Here is a 16,033-nt window from a genome sequence, read left to right on the forward strand (position 1 = left end):
TTGCTGCACTGGATTGGAACTCAACCTTCTCAGAACTGTCCTCACTCTTTATGAAAGAGAGTGCCTTAGTCCTTTTAAAGTCTGAAGATGAGAGACAGTGATAAATCAAGACTAAGAGAGCACTTGGTATTTTTACACACTTGATACACACACACACACCACACCAAAGAGTCACGCTATTAACTATAGTCACCATATTCTTCATAACATCCCTATGACTTATTTATTTTATAGTGGAAGTTTATACTTTTTAACCCCTTCACCCATTTCACCTCCTGAACGGAGCAAATTTGATCCTGCCAGGGGCCCTTGCACTCCAGCTCCCTCAGCCTAGAATATTTTCTCCCCAGATCTTCAATGGGCAGCTCACAGTTGGGTATAGCAAGCCTGTGAGTTTCTCATGGGTAATGCCAGCCTGGAAGAATATGGCTGGACTTGGGATATTTTGCTGGTTAACCACTTGAGAGGCCTGTCTTCCGGGTAAGAGTGTCCCGGCAGCAGGAGGCAGAGGGTTACATCACCAGAGGTAAGAGCTAAGGGAGATGGAAGAGCTGGTATTATCTAAGAAGCAGCAACCACTGAGGAGAGGATCAGATGTTTGCCCTTTTCCTCTTCTTCTGTTCTACCCCAGCCCACTGGAGGAGTAGGAGCCCAGAGAGAGAGGATCTTTAAATCAGAGAGGAGGGTTTTAAGTTTTAAATGGAAGTGCATTGAGATTTATTCACCAAAAGGAAGCAGGCAACTATGGAATCAGTCAGCTCAACTCCAGGGCCGTCGTCCCCCTCAACACCAGTCTGTTGCCCCTAGCTCTCAGTCTTATTTACTCCTGTTCTGGAAGCTGGTTTATTCCCTTCTCTGGGGAAACAGAAGACTAAAAACAGATGGGTTGTTCATCTGCTAGAAATTGTTTGTGTTTACCACCTATGGACTCTAGACCCCATCCCACTGGAAGGATTTTTTTTTTTTTAAACATCTTTATTGAAGTATAATTGCCTTACAATGGTGTGTTAGCTTCTGCTTTATAACAAAGTGAATCAGTTATACATATACAATATGTTCCCATATCTCTTCCCTCTTGCATCTCCCTCCCTCCCACCCTCCCCATCCCACCCCTCTAGGTGGTCACAAAGCACCGGGCTGATCTCCCCGTGCTATGTGGCTGCTTCCCACTAGCTATCTATTTTACATTTGGTAGTGTATATATGTCCATGACACTCTCTCACCCTGTCACATCTCACCCCACCACCTCCCCATATTGGAAGGATTTTTAAATGCCCTTCCCCTACCAGAGGCCCTCAGAATGTTGATCCAGGCAAAGAAGGCATGCAGCCCCACTGCAGTTCCTCGGTTCACGAAGATGGCTGTTGGTCTGCATTCCATACGGTGCTTTGCAGGGTTTACCAGTTTAGGTGACCAGACATGCTGGATTTCCCAGTACCTACCGATGGTGTGCCTGCTGCCCTAGCCTCATTATTAATAGAATTCCCTTTCAGTCAGTCTCAAAAAAGTATGATAAATTAAGTGGCCACTCTACCAAATATTCATAAAAATCAGTGGAGGGAGGCAACTTCAAGGCACCCTTGAGCTGGTTCATGACAAGGACTAAGAAAAAGGACAGACATGAGCAGCTGAACTCAGAGAAAGCAGGAAGGAAAGCCAGGCTAGTGCAGGGACTGTCCCCTAGCCTCCTTGGCCGCGAGCTCTGACCAGCCGTGAGAGAGGAAATGCTGAGGACTGCTGTCCAAATTGTTTCGGACACTCTGGATAACTGCCACTTACCCTTCAGCTAGCACAGGGCGGACAGACCAGAGTCTTTATTCAAGGCTTGTCATCCTTGACAAGTTCGAAACTAAAGACTCCCGGGGGTGTTAGAGAGACATCATTAAACATTGACCCAGGTGTCACCGCGGGCTTGCCCTCCCACTGAGCAGGTAGAATGAGTCACACAGAGTGAAGACAATGATCTTGGGGTTCCGCTTTACTTAACAGGTTTTACAAAAAAAATCCATTTTCTGGTCCAAAAAAGGTAAAGAGAGAACACAGGTACAACTCTGCCACTGGCCAGTTCATATTTCTGTATCTCTTTTAGCCCTATTTCCCCTCCCCCTGCTTTTTTTGGACTAGCTCCTTTCTGAAATTCAAAACTTTGAATAGTCTACGGAAAATATGTGTCCCCAGTTCTGCCACAACCTTCTGATTCTCAACAACAAATGATGTTTCAAGTTTCTTCTCTCCTGTTTCACCTTCTGAACATTTCCAAATCTGGATACGGGGTTCTGGTGAACCCAAAAGGCACCGGTACCTGACACCACTCGGGACTCATACTTTCTGCAGCGCCATCTAGACCAAAAGGCTGTTACAGCAATCCCCAAAATGTATTCATTAGAACACTAAATCACTCATAGGTATTATATGAGAAAACAAGGTTTCCGTGATCAAAGATGCTTATTGAAATGCAGATTTTAAAACATGTCTCTTTATTACAGGACTTCTTAGAGCTTTTAATGTGCAAACATGCAAGTGAAGCCCCAATAAAGAGAGGGAATATTGTGAGGCAACCCCCTCCTCCTTGATGATGGTGCCATTTTTATTTTTGGTAGAAAATCTGGAAGGATAAGCGTTTAAGGCACACACTTTGGGAAACATTGTTCTACTAGCCCTACTAGGAGTATATCCTTACAATGTACAACTAATGTATGTAAAGCACTAATTATATTAATAATATTGCAAGAGCCTTTTCTTTATTTCAACTTCCATGATATTTCAATATGATGCTTCTTTCTATTACCACTGAAAAGGTGGATACGTTGAACTATTATATAGTCTTCTTTTACAATTCTATGAATTATGCTGTATATAGACTGTGGGTAATATTCTTAGTAAATCACATCTACTTGTGAACTAAATATTGTATTATTTTGACTTTGTGCCATTGCCCACCCTTGTTGAGTTTCAACATTGCAAAAAATCAAAATCAAGAAATCAATGTGCTTCATAAAAGGAGCATCTATCAATATATTTTTTTAAAATCAGTTCTGGTCTAGGTGTCCAGCAAACTTCCTTTAGCACCAAGCAAGAGCAAAAACAAACAAAACCCCCAAATACCAGACATAGAGATGGAAACCCCTCTTCTTCCTCAGGCTAGATTCCTGTTAGATCCCAAAGCATATTGTAGTGGAAATCCGAAGGTTCCTGGTGGCCTTGCATCTCTGCTATGCACAGTATTTCTTATGTGATTTGAGGAACACACTATGGTTGTAGTTTCTTGAGTGCTTTATCAGAATTATTCTTCTGAAAAGCTCGAGGAACATAAGCCAAAAGTCACCCGGAGAAGGTTTAAGCATCAGTGCTGTATTTCAGTGTCCTCACAAATAAATAGTCACAATGCAGGCTGGAAATGTCAGGGGTGCATGCACACCACATATCTGCCTTGTAATTGATTTGCTTTTTTTTCTCTACTGATACATTTAGAAAGAAGTGCTCGGGCTGAGAGGCATAGAATAAAAACATAAAATGAGTCCAAATCTTTTCCTTATATACTGTGATGATCATATTGATAAAACATTCATAAAGACATTTATTGAAGGGGTGATTCTGATCCATTTTGCATTCCCAATTTTCATTTTTTACTCTTGTACTTGATTATGGGTGTCTGTAGCCTGGAGAATTCTAGTAAAAGAGGCCCTTTTAAAGCTAGTAAAAAAAAAAAAAAAGCCATATTGGTTTTTCTTAAAGCATTTTCCAAATATTTTTACTATAAAATAAGTAAGAGAGAAAAGTTTCCAAATTGCACAAGTCCGCAGCTTCCTGAAAGCACACTGAAAACTATGCAGAATAATTTTGATTAGGCTGGATGACTGTGCCAGTCTCCAAACAAGTGGTTATTCTGTTGTGACATCTGCCAAGCAATGTGTCCATTGTGCTCTGGAATTTAATTCATTTTAAATTACTCCATCCAAATGATAAAACATGAGATGTTCTACACTCCAGGGGTAAAATACAATGATTGTTTTTAGTGTGACCACAACTGTTAGCTGGGAAGCAATACAGCCTGTTCTAATTAGGCCCTGATTATTGTCTTCTGGAAAGCAGCTAGTTCAAGAAATGTGAGTGAAATCCTGTTAAATGGAAGGATTGGCATAAACAATCTTGCTTACTCTGGTGTGACTACAAAGCTGGCAGAGCCACATGCAAAGGCTTCCCAGAAAGTACAGCAACAGTCTTCAGAAAAGAAACTATTTCAAAACTGAAAGATGCTTGGGGTACTTACTATAGGATACAGTTTAATATGTGTACCAGTATAATCAACAAATTATTTTACTGATCCAGGACTTCTGTGCAAATGCCCCCAAATCCAAAATATTATAACTGCCTGTCTAAAAAGTATTGTGAAAGTTCCTAAGAGTTGTATGTGGTGGGGAACACTGCCATCTGGAAACATTAATGATTAGGCACTAAAAAAAACAAAACAAAGCAAGTTGAACCTCAGGAGAAAATACACACATACACACACATAAGAATTTATGTCTCCCATATGCCATGTATTTAATATAAGCTTTGGAAACAAGTTCAGATGAAATAAAAATCAAAGTTCTCAAAAGGTGAAAGATTAACTTAATCACTAAATCTTCCCTATTGACCCAAACATCAGTATGTTTTTTATTTCTATGCAAAAGTATGCCTTCAAACTGCTTAAATGATATATGATACACAAACCAGTTTTCAAATAATACAGCCAGTCATCTTGCAATTTAAAAAAATTAGGTGAAAGATATTATAACACATTTCTCACACACACACACACACACACACACCCCAGTGACAAAATTTGGCCTCTCCTAAAATAGAAGACCATTAAGAGCGGCCAGAAAGGAACACCGTGTCACCCCTCCCTACAATCCAGGTAGTTTCCTTTAATCCAATAGCAAATCTGGGCATATTTGAGAGGGGTGATTCTAACAGCCACGTTGAAATCTTGTGGAGAACCGTTCATGTCTACCCACTGGTGCCCGGAAAAGATGCCAATAATTTTTCGCTCCCACTTCTGCTGCTGTCTCTTCCACATCCTCACGTAGACCCCGGACCCGCTGGCCCCGGGCTGGGCGTCACACTGCTGGTACAGCAGGTCATAGGTCTCATCTTTGACATCACAGAAGCGGTATACCAAGTTACCCGGTCGGTCATTGTCATAACCGGAGAAGTGGATTCTGCCCCCTGGCAGCTGCTTGGCGGGAGGGCTTACCCCAATCTTCATGAACTTTCTTTTGTGGGGTTTTTTGAGTTCCAGGAGGGCATAGTCATAATCCATGCCAATGTCATTGGCATTGCCCTTGATCCAACCCTTGGGCACATGGGTGCGCTTCACCCGGATCCACTGAAATTTCATCTTCTCGGGCACGGCTGAGCTCGAGTCGTTGGCCCCTCGACCACCATCTTTAAACTTGGGCTTCAGGAAGCCCACTCGAAGTTTCTGGGTTCCTTTCACGTAGGTTTTCCCATCGTGTATGCAGTGGGCAGCCGTGAGGACGTGCTTCTCCGCCACCAGGGTGCCGGTGCAGCCTGTTGATAACTTCACCGATGTTGAGAACGGGTAGTTGAGCAGGAAGTCCTTCCCAAAAATGCTGAATCTGCTGTCGTAGCCATAAATCTGCCGCTTCCTTCGAGACTTTCCCGAAGACTCACCCTCACCACTTCTGAGGACATAGATGCCCACCTGTGTCTCGGTGCGGCTGCCGTTGGCATAGAGGGTTTCATAGGACAGGTACTGCTTGGCCTCTTCATAAGTGGGCAGTGGACTTCCCTTATGACACTGCGGGCCACACGAGGAGGACACTTCCAATTTGGCTTCGGCCCCAAAGTGTGGCTTGGCCAAGTTTAAGGTGGATTGGGGTAACACCACGGGGAGGCGGTAGGCAGGCCAGGTGGGTTTCCAGTGGGCGCCGTAGGGGCTCACCTGCCCATCAGCACAGAGGAGGACGAGGAGGAGGCGGAGGAGCCCTGGAGTCCCCGCCATGCTGAGCACCACCCTGCAGGAACAAAGACAAGCAGGTCAGGAGGGCGAGGGGCTGAGCGCTCCTTTGCTGGGGAGGCAGCCTGGGGGCATGCCTGTCATTGTTTTAAGACTGTGAACCCTGTTCATTAATCGGGGTGTGGAGAGGAATCCCTAGGTAATGGTCTCACTCACAAGGCAAGGGCTTGACCTTGTTTGTTCCTGTGGCTGGGTGCCCAAAATGAAATTGGGTATTCCTTCCCCTTGATGTTTAAGATGCCCCTAAGGACGGCCTGCTGCAGGGCAGGTGCATGGAGTCGTTAATACACAGATGAATTGCTTGACCAGCCCTGATAGCCATATAATTTTGAGCCTTCTTTGTGCTTGATTCTATACTTTCATCCTCTCTTACCTTCCTGGTCCCCCTGCCTTTCTTTCCTTCTTTCCTCTCAATCTCATTACAGCACGTACTTGCTCATCTCGAGGGTAAATTTAAATTACACAGTTTATTGAGTGACTAAGGCATCAAGGAGGGATGGGTCCACAGTGTCACACTTACTGGGACTCTGATTGCTTTTAAATCGTGAGTGATTGAGAAGAGGGCATGAGACTTTTTTTGTTTTGCTTTGCTTTGAATTTAGAACAACCTTAACTATTATAAGTTTAGTTTCAGAGTAACCAGGCCTCTGACAAACCAAATATTCCTTCATCCTTTGGATTTTGTTGTATACTACCAGGGTCTCTGTCAAAGATCTAAAGCTCTAATATTGCATCAAGTATCACACTATGACTATTTTCTATTCCTATTTCAAGTAACTATTGGTTACTTTTTCAGGTCTGTGCATCTGTGTTCCCAGCTAGCCTAAATGCCTTGAACTTGGGCCTATGCTAGCAACTCAACAAAGATTTATTGAAGGGATAGTTTGTATTTATGAAGAGTGAATGAATGAATGATTAGTGTGGCTCAAAATATATATATTTTTTAAATTGGGGTATAGTTGCTTTACAATGTTGTGTTCGTTTCTACCGTACAGCAAAGTGAATCAGTTATACATATACATATATCCCCTCCTTTTTGGATTTCCTTCCCATTTAGGTCACCACAGAGCACTGAGTAGAGTTCCCTGTGATATACAGTAGGCTCTCATTAGTTACCTATTTTATACATAGTATCAATAGTGTATATATGTCAATCCCAATCTCCCAGTTCATTCCACCCCCCCCCCTTGGTATCCATACATTTGTTCTCTACATCTGTGAAAAAATATTTTGAATGATGCATGCTGAGTGCTAACGACAGAGATGCACGTGGATGATGTGGTAGCTCAGAGAAAGGGCGTGGAATCCAGTTGTGGGGAGAAGAAGAACAGGGGAGGCATCCCGGGGCAGGTGATGCTTGAGATGGGTGTTAAAGCTGAACAGAAATTAGCTAAGACAGAGTGAAGGGGACACTTAGAAAGAGGGAAAAACAGTCTGTGCAAGGGCAAGGAGACAGGCAACAGTACAAGTCACTTCAGTAACACACTAAGCTCAGCAAGGGTGGAACAGAGGACATGGTGGAAGCAGCAGGCAAGAGCCAGGTTATGCAGGGCTGTGTATACTAGATGAAGGAGTTTGGATTTTATCCTGAAAGGTATGTTTAAAGACCCAGAACAATCATCCCACAAGAGAAACAACAACAACAAAGATGATTGGAAGTACTCTTACAAATATTGAAGCATCAGTTGGCTCAGACTGGCTCCGAATCTTCTGTTCAAGAGAAGCTGACTAGCAGGTAGGTTAATTCATTCACAATCAAGGACCCCGAAACAAGGACAAGGAGGGGTTAGGTCTTAAGAAGCTAGTGGGACATAGTGGGAGTGGGAGTCAGGAGGAAACTGTTTCACTATTCTCACGCTTCCTCTTTGAGAATACAGAGCTGCTAGCAACTTTTGGGTGCCTTTTGCTTTCTTTTACATAAAACTGGAAAATCCCATTGATCTGATCTAGTCCAGCTGAGCATGCCTAGCTGTCCTCCCAATATGCACACACTATGTTTTCCAGTATGTGCTTGCCCCACCTGCCTCTGGGATCTGTTTTGCTTGACTCTCTCTGATTCCACTTCTGTCAAGTGCGTGGCTGGAAAAGAAAGAAATGAAGTCCTGGAAAAGCCAATTCCTTGGGACTTCCTGATTCCTTGAAACTGTTTCTCTCCATTTTTCCAAATAGGAAGGGTCCCTGGGCCCTTTGGCATGGAGGAAATATATCTAATTATTTCTCTAAATCCTTGAAATCGTGGGGGGCATGTGTATGTGCATGTTTGCGTGCATGTGCGTGTTTGTTTGTGCTGGTTGAGGGTATTGCCAGGACTAAAGGTTCTAAATGGATGAGGGAGGGGATGCTAATGCAGGTAGAGTCCTCTTCCCTAAGGGGGACTTTGGGGATGGATTAGGTGTGGTGAGGAAAACACTTCAGGAGACTTCAGGGGATGGTTCTCTCTGATTATTCCCATCTCCTGGCCGAGGACCCAGCCCTTGGACATACCTAGGGCTTGGACAGCCTTTTCTCTGTATAAGTTGATGTGTAGGTGACGAAATGCTCCCGACACCAGAATCCCTGCCAAGTGTGATATGTACTAGGAGGAATCATGTATTTCCCACAGGGCTTCATCTTGGACCCCTACATACCACCCCCTCCTCACTTTGACTATAACATGGAGAACATTAACGCCTGTTAACACTGAGCAACAGATGTGTTAAGCCAAGTTTACTTCAGCTTATCTTTTTTTCCTTATAAATTTATTTATTTATTTATTTATTTCTGGCTGTGTTGGGTCTTCGTTGCTGCCCGCGGGCTTTCACTAGTCGTGGCGATTGGGGGGCTACTCATTGTTATGATGCACGGGCTTCTCATTGCGGTGGCTTCTCTTGTTGCAGAGCACGGGCTCTAGAACAGAGACTCAGTAGTTGTGGCACACGGGCTTAGTTGCTCCGCAGCATGTGGGATCTTCCTGGACCAGGGCTCGAACCCATGTCCCCTGCATTGGCAGGCAGATTCTTAACCACTGTGCCACCAGGGAAGCCCCCTGGATGGATTTTTAAAAGTGTATTTGAACTAGTTTCAGACTCGTTCCTACCATTCTCTTCCCTGACACCCCAGTCAATAGACAATGTCAACGGTTGGACAAATGGATAAAGCTAAAGACACGTGTCATTGGCACAGTCCTACAGAGTGCAAATTATTTACTGCAGTAAATAATTTGCACTCTGTACTCCTAGGATCCAATTAACATACAAATTTCAGATTTAGGATTTCAAAAGGCATGTTCTAGTTGATAATATGAGCAGATTTTAACTGTCATGTTCTTCCTGCCCCTTGAAAATATCTACAACTTATGATAATATATAAGATCATACTATCTCATCTCCTCCTCTCTCTCTCCCAAGAATAATATTTTGAAAACAGGAATACTTGGCAGCTTGGATCTCTGGATTCTGTGTGTTCTTTCTTAAGATAAGCTGAAGTAGGGACTTCCCTGGTGGTGCAGTGGTTAAGAATCCGCCTGCCAATGCAGGGGACGCGGGTTCAAGCCCTGGTCTGGGAAGATCCAACATGCCATGGAGCAGCTAAGCCCGTGCGCCACAACTACTGAGCCTGCGCTCTAGAGCCCATTTGCCACAAGTACTGAGCCCGCGCGCCTAGAGCCCGCGCTCCACAACAAGAGAGGCCACCACAATGAGAAGCCCGGGCACCATAACGAAGAGTAGCCCCCGCTCGCCAGAACTACAGAAAGCCCGCGCCCAGCAATGAAGACCCAACACAGCCAAAAATAAATAAATAAATAAATAACATTGTTAATGTACTAAAATTGCAAAAAAAAACCAACAAAAAGCCATCCATCTAGGAACCTTGTCTTAATGAATTAACCCCCTCTCAGGCAAAACTGATTCTAATTTCATCTTTCCAAGTGCTTTCCCTGTATAGTAAAGCCCTGTTTAAAAAATACTTTCCAAGACCTTGAAGCATGCCTCATTTCACATGTGTCACCACGGCATACCTTTTTGAAAAATGTCTGCCTTTCAAAAAGTAAACACTGTTTTTAGAAACCAGTTAGTGGGTGTGGAGACACAGGAACAAGTCTTTTCTGGGGTATGGGTGTTGGCTCTCACTGGCCACAGCTTCACTCCAGCCTCTCAACACACAGAATCGAATTTGTTCTTCAGCAAAATGAGGGCTGACTCTGCCAAGGGCCTCCCGGACCACTTACAGATCACAGGATGCTGTTAGAGGGCACTAAAGAGCCTACTGCAGACTATGGCTAGAATATTAAGACTCTAGACGAATAGCATCTAATCTAATCCAGAGCCTTCACAACTGAAATTCTGGGCAGTCAGCCAGTTTAGGAGAAGCCAGCCATCTATAAGTAAAACTGCTAAACCAACAGGGCAGGGTAAAGCTCTAATCCCTTAAAAATAAACTTTTCAGGGCTTCCCTGGTGGCGCAGTGGTTGAGAGTCTGCCTGCTAATGCAGGGGACACGTGTTCGAGCCCTGGTCTGGGAGGATCCCACATGCCGTGGAGCGGCTGGGTCCGTGAGCCACAATTACTGAGCCTGTGCGTCTGGAGCCTGTGCTCCGCAACAAGAGATGCCGCGATAGTGAGAGGCCCGCGCATCGCGATGAAGAGTGGCCCCCGCTCGCCACAACTAGAGAAAGCCCTCGCACAGAAACGAAGACCCAACACAGCCATAAATAAATAAATAAATAAATAAATAAATAAAAAAGAATAAAAATAAAAAATAAACTTTTCAGATACCTCAAAAACACTAATTCTCTTAGTTTGAAGCATCGCTTATAAGTTCCCTATATTATTATTTCAACTCTATTCATTACTTTGTGTGGTAAGACCTTATTCTGAGAAGATTTTATATCTTCATTAAAGTTTCTAGGGCTTCCCTGGTGGTGCAGTGGTTAAGAATCCGCCTGTCAATGCAGGGGGCACGGGTTCGAGCCCTGGTCCAGGAAGATCCCACATGCCGTGGAGTAGCTAAGCCCATGCACCACAACTACTGAAGTCTGCGCGCCTACAGTCCATGATCCACAACAAAAGAAGCCACCACAATGAGAAGCCTGTGTACCTCAACAAAGAGTAGCCCCCGCTCGCCGCAACTAGAGAAAGCCCACGCGTAGCAGCAAAGACCTAACACCGCCAAAAATAAATAAATAAGATAAATAAATTTAAAATAAATAAATAAAGTTTCTATCTAACTCTGGAAGCTACAAAACTGTATTTAAAAAAAAAACAACTTTAATTCAGATTTAGAAATTAATGCAGGTCAAATTATTCCAAATTGATTTGGTTTTTAAATACCTGATCAGAAATTGGAAGAGAAAGTTGTATGTTCTCAGGTCCCCACCTGGGTTTAAACTGACAACTGTATTAAAGTTACAAGCTTCATAAGTTACTCACTCTTTTACCAAATGTGTGTTTAGGGTGATTTAGAAATTGTTATGAACAATGATCTCTTAGTCTTCTAGCTCTGGTCTTTCCAGGTCCAAGATTCTCTCATTTTATAATTTTCCAGGGTCACAAAAGTCCAGGTCAGGCAGTATGTTGTTTATAGACAGCGTCTGCACTGTCATTTACTGCTCAGGAGCTTTTACTCAAAGAATTGTGGAAGGCGGAGGCACAAGGGGAAAGGAAAAGAAGGCGGAGGCACAAGGGGAAAGGAAAAGGAAAATTTATCATGCTAATCTCTTGCCTGTCTGGATGGCAAGGTTTCCCTTATCTGTTTGCAAAGGAAACAAAGACCTCCAGCAGAGGGCAGCTTTCAAGAATGGAGTAGAGGATGGCTAGGTGAGAAAGCTCTTAGGAAAGTCTTGGGGCAGAGAGGAGGAGGGGGACACACCCTACTCCAGCTCAGGGCCCTTGCTAAGGCATTCACACCTTGCCCTGACCCCTTCCCCATTAATAAAACACTTTAAAATTAGGTTGGTGGCTTTGCATTAATTTCCCAATTCACCTGATACTAGAATAATTCCCCAGGAGACAATTATTGTTTCCATTTTTATAAACTCTTGGTAAGCCTTAGCTATGCCCATTTAAGTTTATTTAAACATAAACACTCTAGGATGAAAACAGTCATAATTTCACTACTGGAAAGGTAACTAATGGGTCACATAATTTTTAATTCTCTCCTGCCTTTAAATGAATCATTTTATCCTTATAGAACTGTCTGGAAAACTCACACCTTAAAAAAGGAATGCACATTTCCAAACCTTATCCTTATTATTAACCAACAAGGACCTACTGTAGAGCACAGGGAACTCTGCTCAATATTATGTAACAACCTAAATGGGAAAAGAATTTGAAAAAGAATGGATACATGTATATGTATAACTGAATCACTTTGCTGTACACCTGAAACTATCACAACATTGTTAATCGACTATACTCCAATATCAAATAAAAAGTTAAAAAATAAATTAATTAATTACAAAAAATCTGGACAAAAAAATTCAGGTCTACAACATTTCATTTCTAGGAATAAGCCTTTACTGGATAAGGAGTCCTTAGATACATAATTACCTTTTAAAGTTCCCAACTAAGTATTTTCATGCATCACTTCACCTAAATGACAAAGCCGAATGGAAAATGAAGGTAAGCAAATATTTTCTCACCATGCTTAGTAATATGGAAACAGTATTCCTTTTCCAGCTCTGTATATCTGACTCACAAGAGGGTTACACTTTCCATGTTCCATCACTCAACATGAGCCGCTGTCCCTCTGTCCACTGTCTGAAAATATTTATACCTTATGAAGATGCTGCCACTTCATAAGCCCACTAATAACCTTACAGTGAAGGGACATTGCACATTATCAGATGTGTAGACAACAATCACTGCTTGGAGACTAGCACTGAGATGGCTCTCTGCCAGTTCTACACCTTGAAAACTGCAACAACACAGGTCTCCTCAAGGGGGCAAGTGTTTGGGATAATGGTTTAACTCCTATAGCAAAGAAGCGCTGGCAGGGAAAATCTAATCCTCAGGATATAAGTTCTCTGTTGTACAACGTCTGAATTCCTGTGACCACTATAAACAGTAATGACAGAAAGAAACAGCAGGGAAGTTTGTGAGGATAAAAGTTTTGGACACCATTTGGAAGGATGGCAAAGGGTTTTTCCATGGACTCTCTGGCCAGGGATACTGAACAGTGAAACCATGCTAATTCCTAAAGCAAATAGCTAAAAATGAACAAAGCTCTGGGAATACTCTGCAGCCAGGCATGCTCTCATTTTCCTGACGCACAGAACCTGTTAAAGGGAAACAAACCTAATCACATAATGGTTTAAGAATTATAGTCTTGTACAGGAAAGAAATGCAGGGTATTTACAAGCCCAGCTACCCTAAACATAATCTTGTGGTCAAACGAAGTTTAACTTCTTCTCTATCAGATTTTAGGCAAAATGAACTACCCTAGTGAGCCTGGGACAAACCTGGCAGCAGAACAAGAGCAGAGTATAAAACTGTCAATGGTGAGACCATGAGAAACGAATTCCCTGGAGTTGGGGGTGGGGGAGGGGAGTTAGGCATGAATAATGGCTGGTGGATTAAATCCTAAGAGATCTATGAGAAAAGATGTGCAGGAGAACCTGAGACTCTTAAACACTGCAGACAGGGGCCAGAAGTGTTCTCAGACCCACTAATGGGCACTTTGGCACTTATACTACAGACAGAAAAATGCACCCACATTCACCATCTACCTGAATAAGTTGTCACTGTTACAAAAATGAGATCCATATTAGTTACCTTGGAAGAATGCTTCCTTTCCAGTTCAGGCAATGGAAAGGATGACAAGTTATCTCTTGACTTTAAGTGGCAAAAATACAAGTGAAACAATCTATTCAAATGCAGACGGTGTGCATATGATCACAAACACTTTCACAAGTACATATAGTGGCTTGTGTGGCAGTTTCTAAGCTTCTTTTCCCCACTCCACCTCCAATCAACTCCTGTCTGACAGACTTCTTAAGAGATGCAGTTATAAGGTCTATTTTAAATGCTCTTATGCACAGGTATGATTCTGAGACAAGTGCAATAAATAGCCTGATATTAATTTGGAATTCAGCTTTTGGCCACAGCTGACTTCAAACCATAAATTCAACTCCTTACCACAGGGCCTCGTCAAAATGATTCTGGCATTGGCCTACCTGCTCCTGAGGAGGGCACAGGGACCCCTCAAGTTCAGTTTCAGAAGCTAAGAGAAGGCAACCCTAAGCCAACACCGATCCTGAACAACCAGGAGCTTTCCACCAGCCAGGGGCTGTTTCTGAAGTCTCATGGATGTCACCCAAAAGGGAATTAAACAAACAGGCTTTTTATCAGCCACTTTCTCATGAGATGTTCGAAAGCAAACCTAATCTGTATTCCGGAGGGGAGTGGTGGTTTTCCTTCATCTAAATAATTCTTCTCCTTCCTCTTTTAAAACATTTTTGAAACTTTTTTCAAACTGTTTTTTTAAACGTTAACTAGTGATGAATGTCCACAGGCCCAGGAAGAAATATTTGCTTCCAGCAACTGTTGATAGTTCACGGACAGTAGTTTCTAGGGATGCGCAGGGTTATCAATCAAGGCACCAGAGAAAAGAGCCTCTTTGCTGCAGTCTCCTTGCTTGCTAAGGTTTGTTCACAATCACATGCCCAGGATTTAAAAATTAATGTTCAGATCTTGTTGGAATACGTATGTGCAAAACTCAAGGGAAAAAGTGAGGGTGTGCGTGTGTGTGTGTGTCTGTGTGTGCATGTAGGAGGTGCCGGTGTTGTCATCTTCCAGCCGGAGGACAGCGTGCCCAGAGCGGGCTCTTTCTTTACTCCCACCCAGCATCCGAGATGGTAGTTGCAAAACTTTCCTTCCCCACCCGATCCACGGGTGACACCGCGTGAATCCAAATGCCCTGCAGCTCCTGAGTCTCCGCGGAGCTCCCCCAGGCCGCCGGTCCCACCCCTCGAGCCCCGAGGGTAGCCCAGGCGAGGTCTCCGGTGCCGCCCACCCCCCCAGCGACGCAGCCCGCGGTCCCCCCGCCTCGCGCCCACCGACCCTTTGTTCCACGGCCCCCGCCGGGCCGGCGTCTTCACTCACCCGCGCCGGGTCGCCCGCCCGGGCCCCGGCTCGCCGCGCCGCTCAGACAGGTGTGGGGGCCGGGAGGACGCGCGCAGCTCCCATGCCGGCTCGGCGGCGCGACTGAGTGCGAGCGGGCGGGCGGGCAAGCAGTGCCGGCGGCTGCCGGTTCCGCCCCCCGCGCCTCCCGAGCCCGCCCGCCCCGCCTCCGGCCTCGGGGAAGCCGCGCGGCCGCCCCCCGCCCCACCCCGCCCCGCACGCGGCCCGCGCCCCCGCCCCTCGCCGCCCGCCGCCTGTCCGAGCCGGGCGCGCAGCCGGGAGGACCCGCGGCCTTGCGGCCCCGCGCAGGTGGCCCCGGCGCCGCTCGCCTGTCCCGGCCTCTCCGCGCCAGCCCGCGCCGGCTCTCGGAGAAGGGCCCGCCCTGCCCGGGGACCCACGCAACCCTTCCTGAGCGAGCCTGCGGCCTTCGCTGCAAAGACCAGGGGCCCCTAAAGTCGACAGCCTAGATCTGGGGCCGCGGGCCACACCTGGTGCGCGAAAAGCCCCTCCGCAAGTTTCAAGAGTTGGAGAGAAACCTGTGCGCTTCCCACCCCACGTGCGCTTTGAGAGTTTCCAAAGTTTTGAGGTGATGCCCGAGTTCCTTCCCGCTTCACCCAGTCTCTCGGGGGCCTCCAGGGGGCGGAAACCCGCAATCCGGTGGCAGGACCGCCAATGCTTTGCGTCCTCTGCAGCAGCACCCAGTGCGGTGCATGGGGCCCGGAGCAGGGCAGGGACTTGGCAGCTTCCAGTAACCGGCTGGGTGGGGAGCCCACCGGCCTCAGCTCTCTATCCGGTACCAGCGGGTGGAGCCACCTCCACACCCAGTGGGCAAGGGGCCCACAGAAGGGGCAAAGAAGGTACAGATTACGTCTCTTTGACAGGTAAGGCCGGGGAGGTTTTTCTCGGC

At 45.3% G+C, this 16,033-nt stretch overlaps 2 protein-coding genes across 4 annotated transcripts in view; one reads left to right on the forward strand and one right to left on the reverse strand.

Moving 5' to 3' along the window:
• Positions 1-1,962: 1,962 nt before the first annotated feature.
• Positions 1,963-15,687, reverse strand: PRSS23 (serine protease 23). Of its 3 annotated transcripts, none has more exons than XM_059930627.1 (2): positions 15,615-15,687; positions 1,963-6,026 (listed from the first exon to the last, which is right to left on the reverse strand). In XM_059930627.1, exon 2 carries the CDS (start codon positions 6,011-6,013, stop codon positions 4,883-4,885), a length of 1,131 nt encoding a protein of 376 aa, XP_059786610.1. In that variant the 5' UTR covers positions 6,014-6,026; positions 15,615-15,687; the 3' UTR covers positions 1,963-4,882. The 3 variants fall into 3 exon arrangements, with proteins under 3 accessions (XP_059786610.1, XP_059786608.1, XP_059786609.1); XM_059930625.1 differs by lacking the exon at positions 15,615-15,687 and adding an exon at positions 15,109-15,224; XM_059930626.1 differs by lacking the exon at positions 15,615-15,687 and adding an exon at positions 15,067-15,224.
• Positions 15,688-15,755: 68 nt separating this feature from the next.
• ME3 (malic enzyme 3) overlaps positions 15,756-16,033 on the forward strand; it is a 327,811-nt gene continuing 327,533 nt past the window's right edge. Inside the window, exon 1 of the mRNA XM_059930621.1 lies at positions 15,756-16,007. Coding sequence (XP_059786604.1) covers positions 15,799-16,007 — 209 coding nt within the window. The 5' untranslated portion in view covers positions 15,756-15,798. The remainder of the gene's footprint in view (positions 16,008-16,033) is intronic.

Source organism: Balaenoptera ricei, chromosome 8 (assembly GCF_028023285.1).
Source record: "Balaenoptera ricei isolate mBalRic1 chromosome 8, mBalRic1.hap2, whole genome shotgun sequence".
In the NCBI taxonomy this organism is placed as follows: Eukaryota; Metazoa; Chordata; class Mammalia; order Artiodactyla; family Balaenopteridae; genus Balaenoptera; species Balaenoptera ricei.

Excerpts from the sequence above, each read along its gene's own strand:
- PRSS23 (XM_059930627.1), bottom strand. The coding sequence starts at position 6,013 with ATGGCGGGGACTCCAGGGCTCCTCCGCCTCCTCCTCGTCCTCCTCTGT.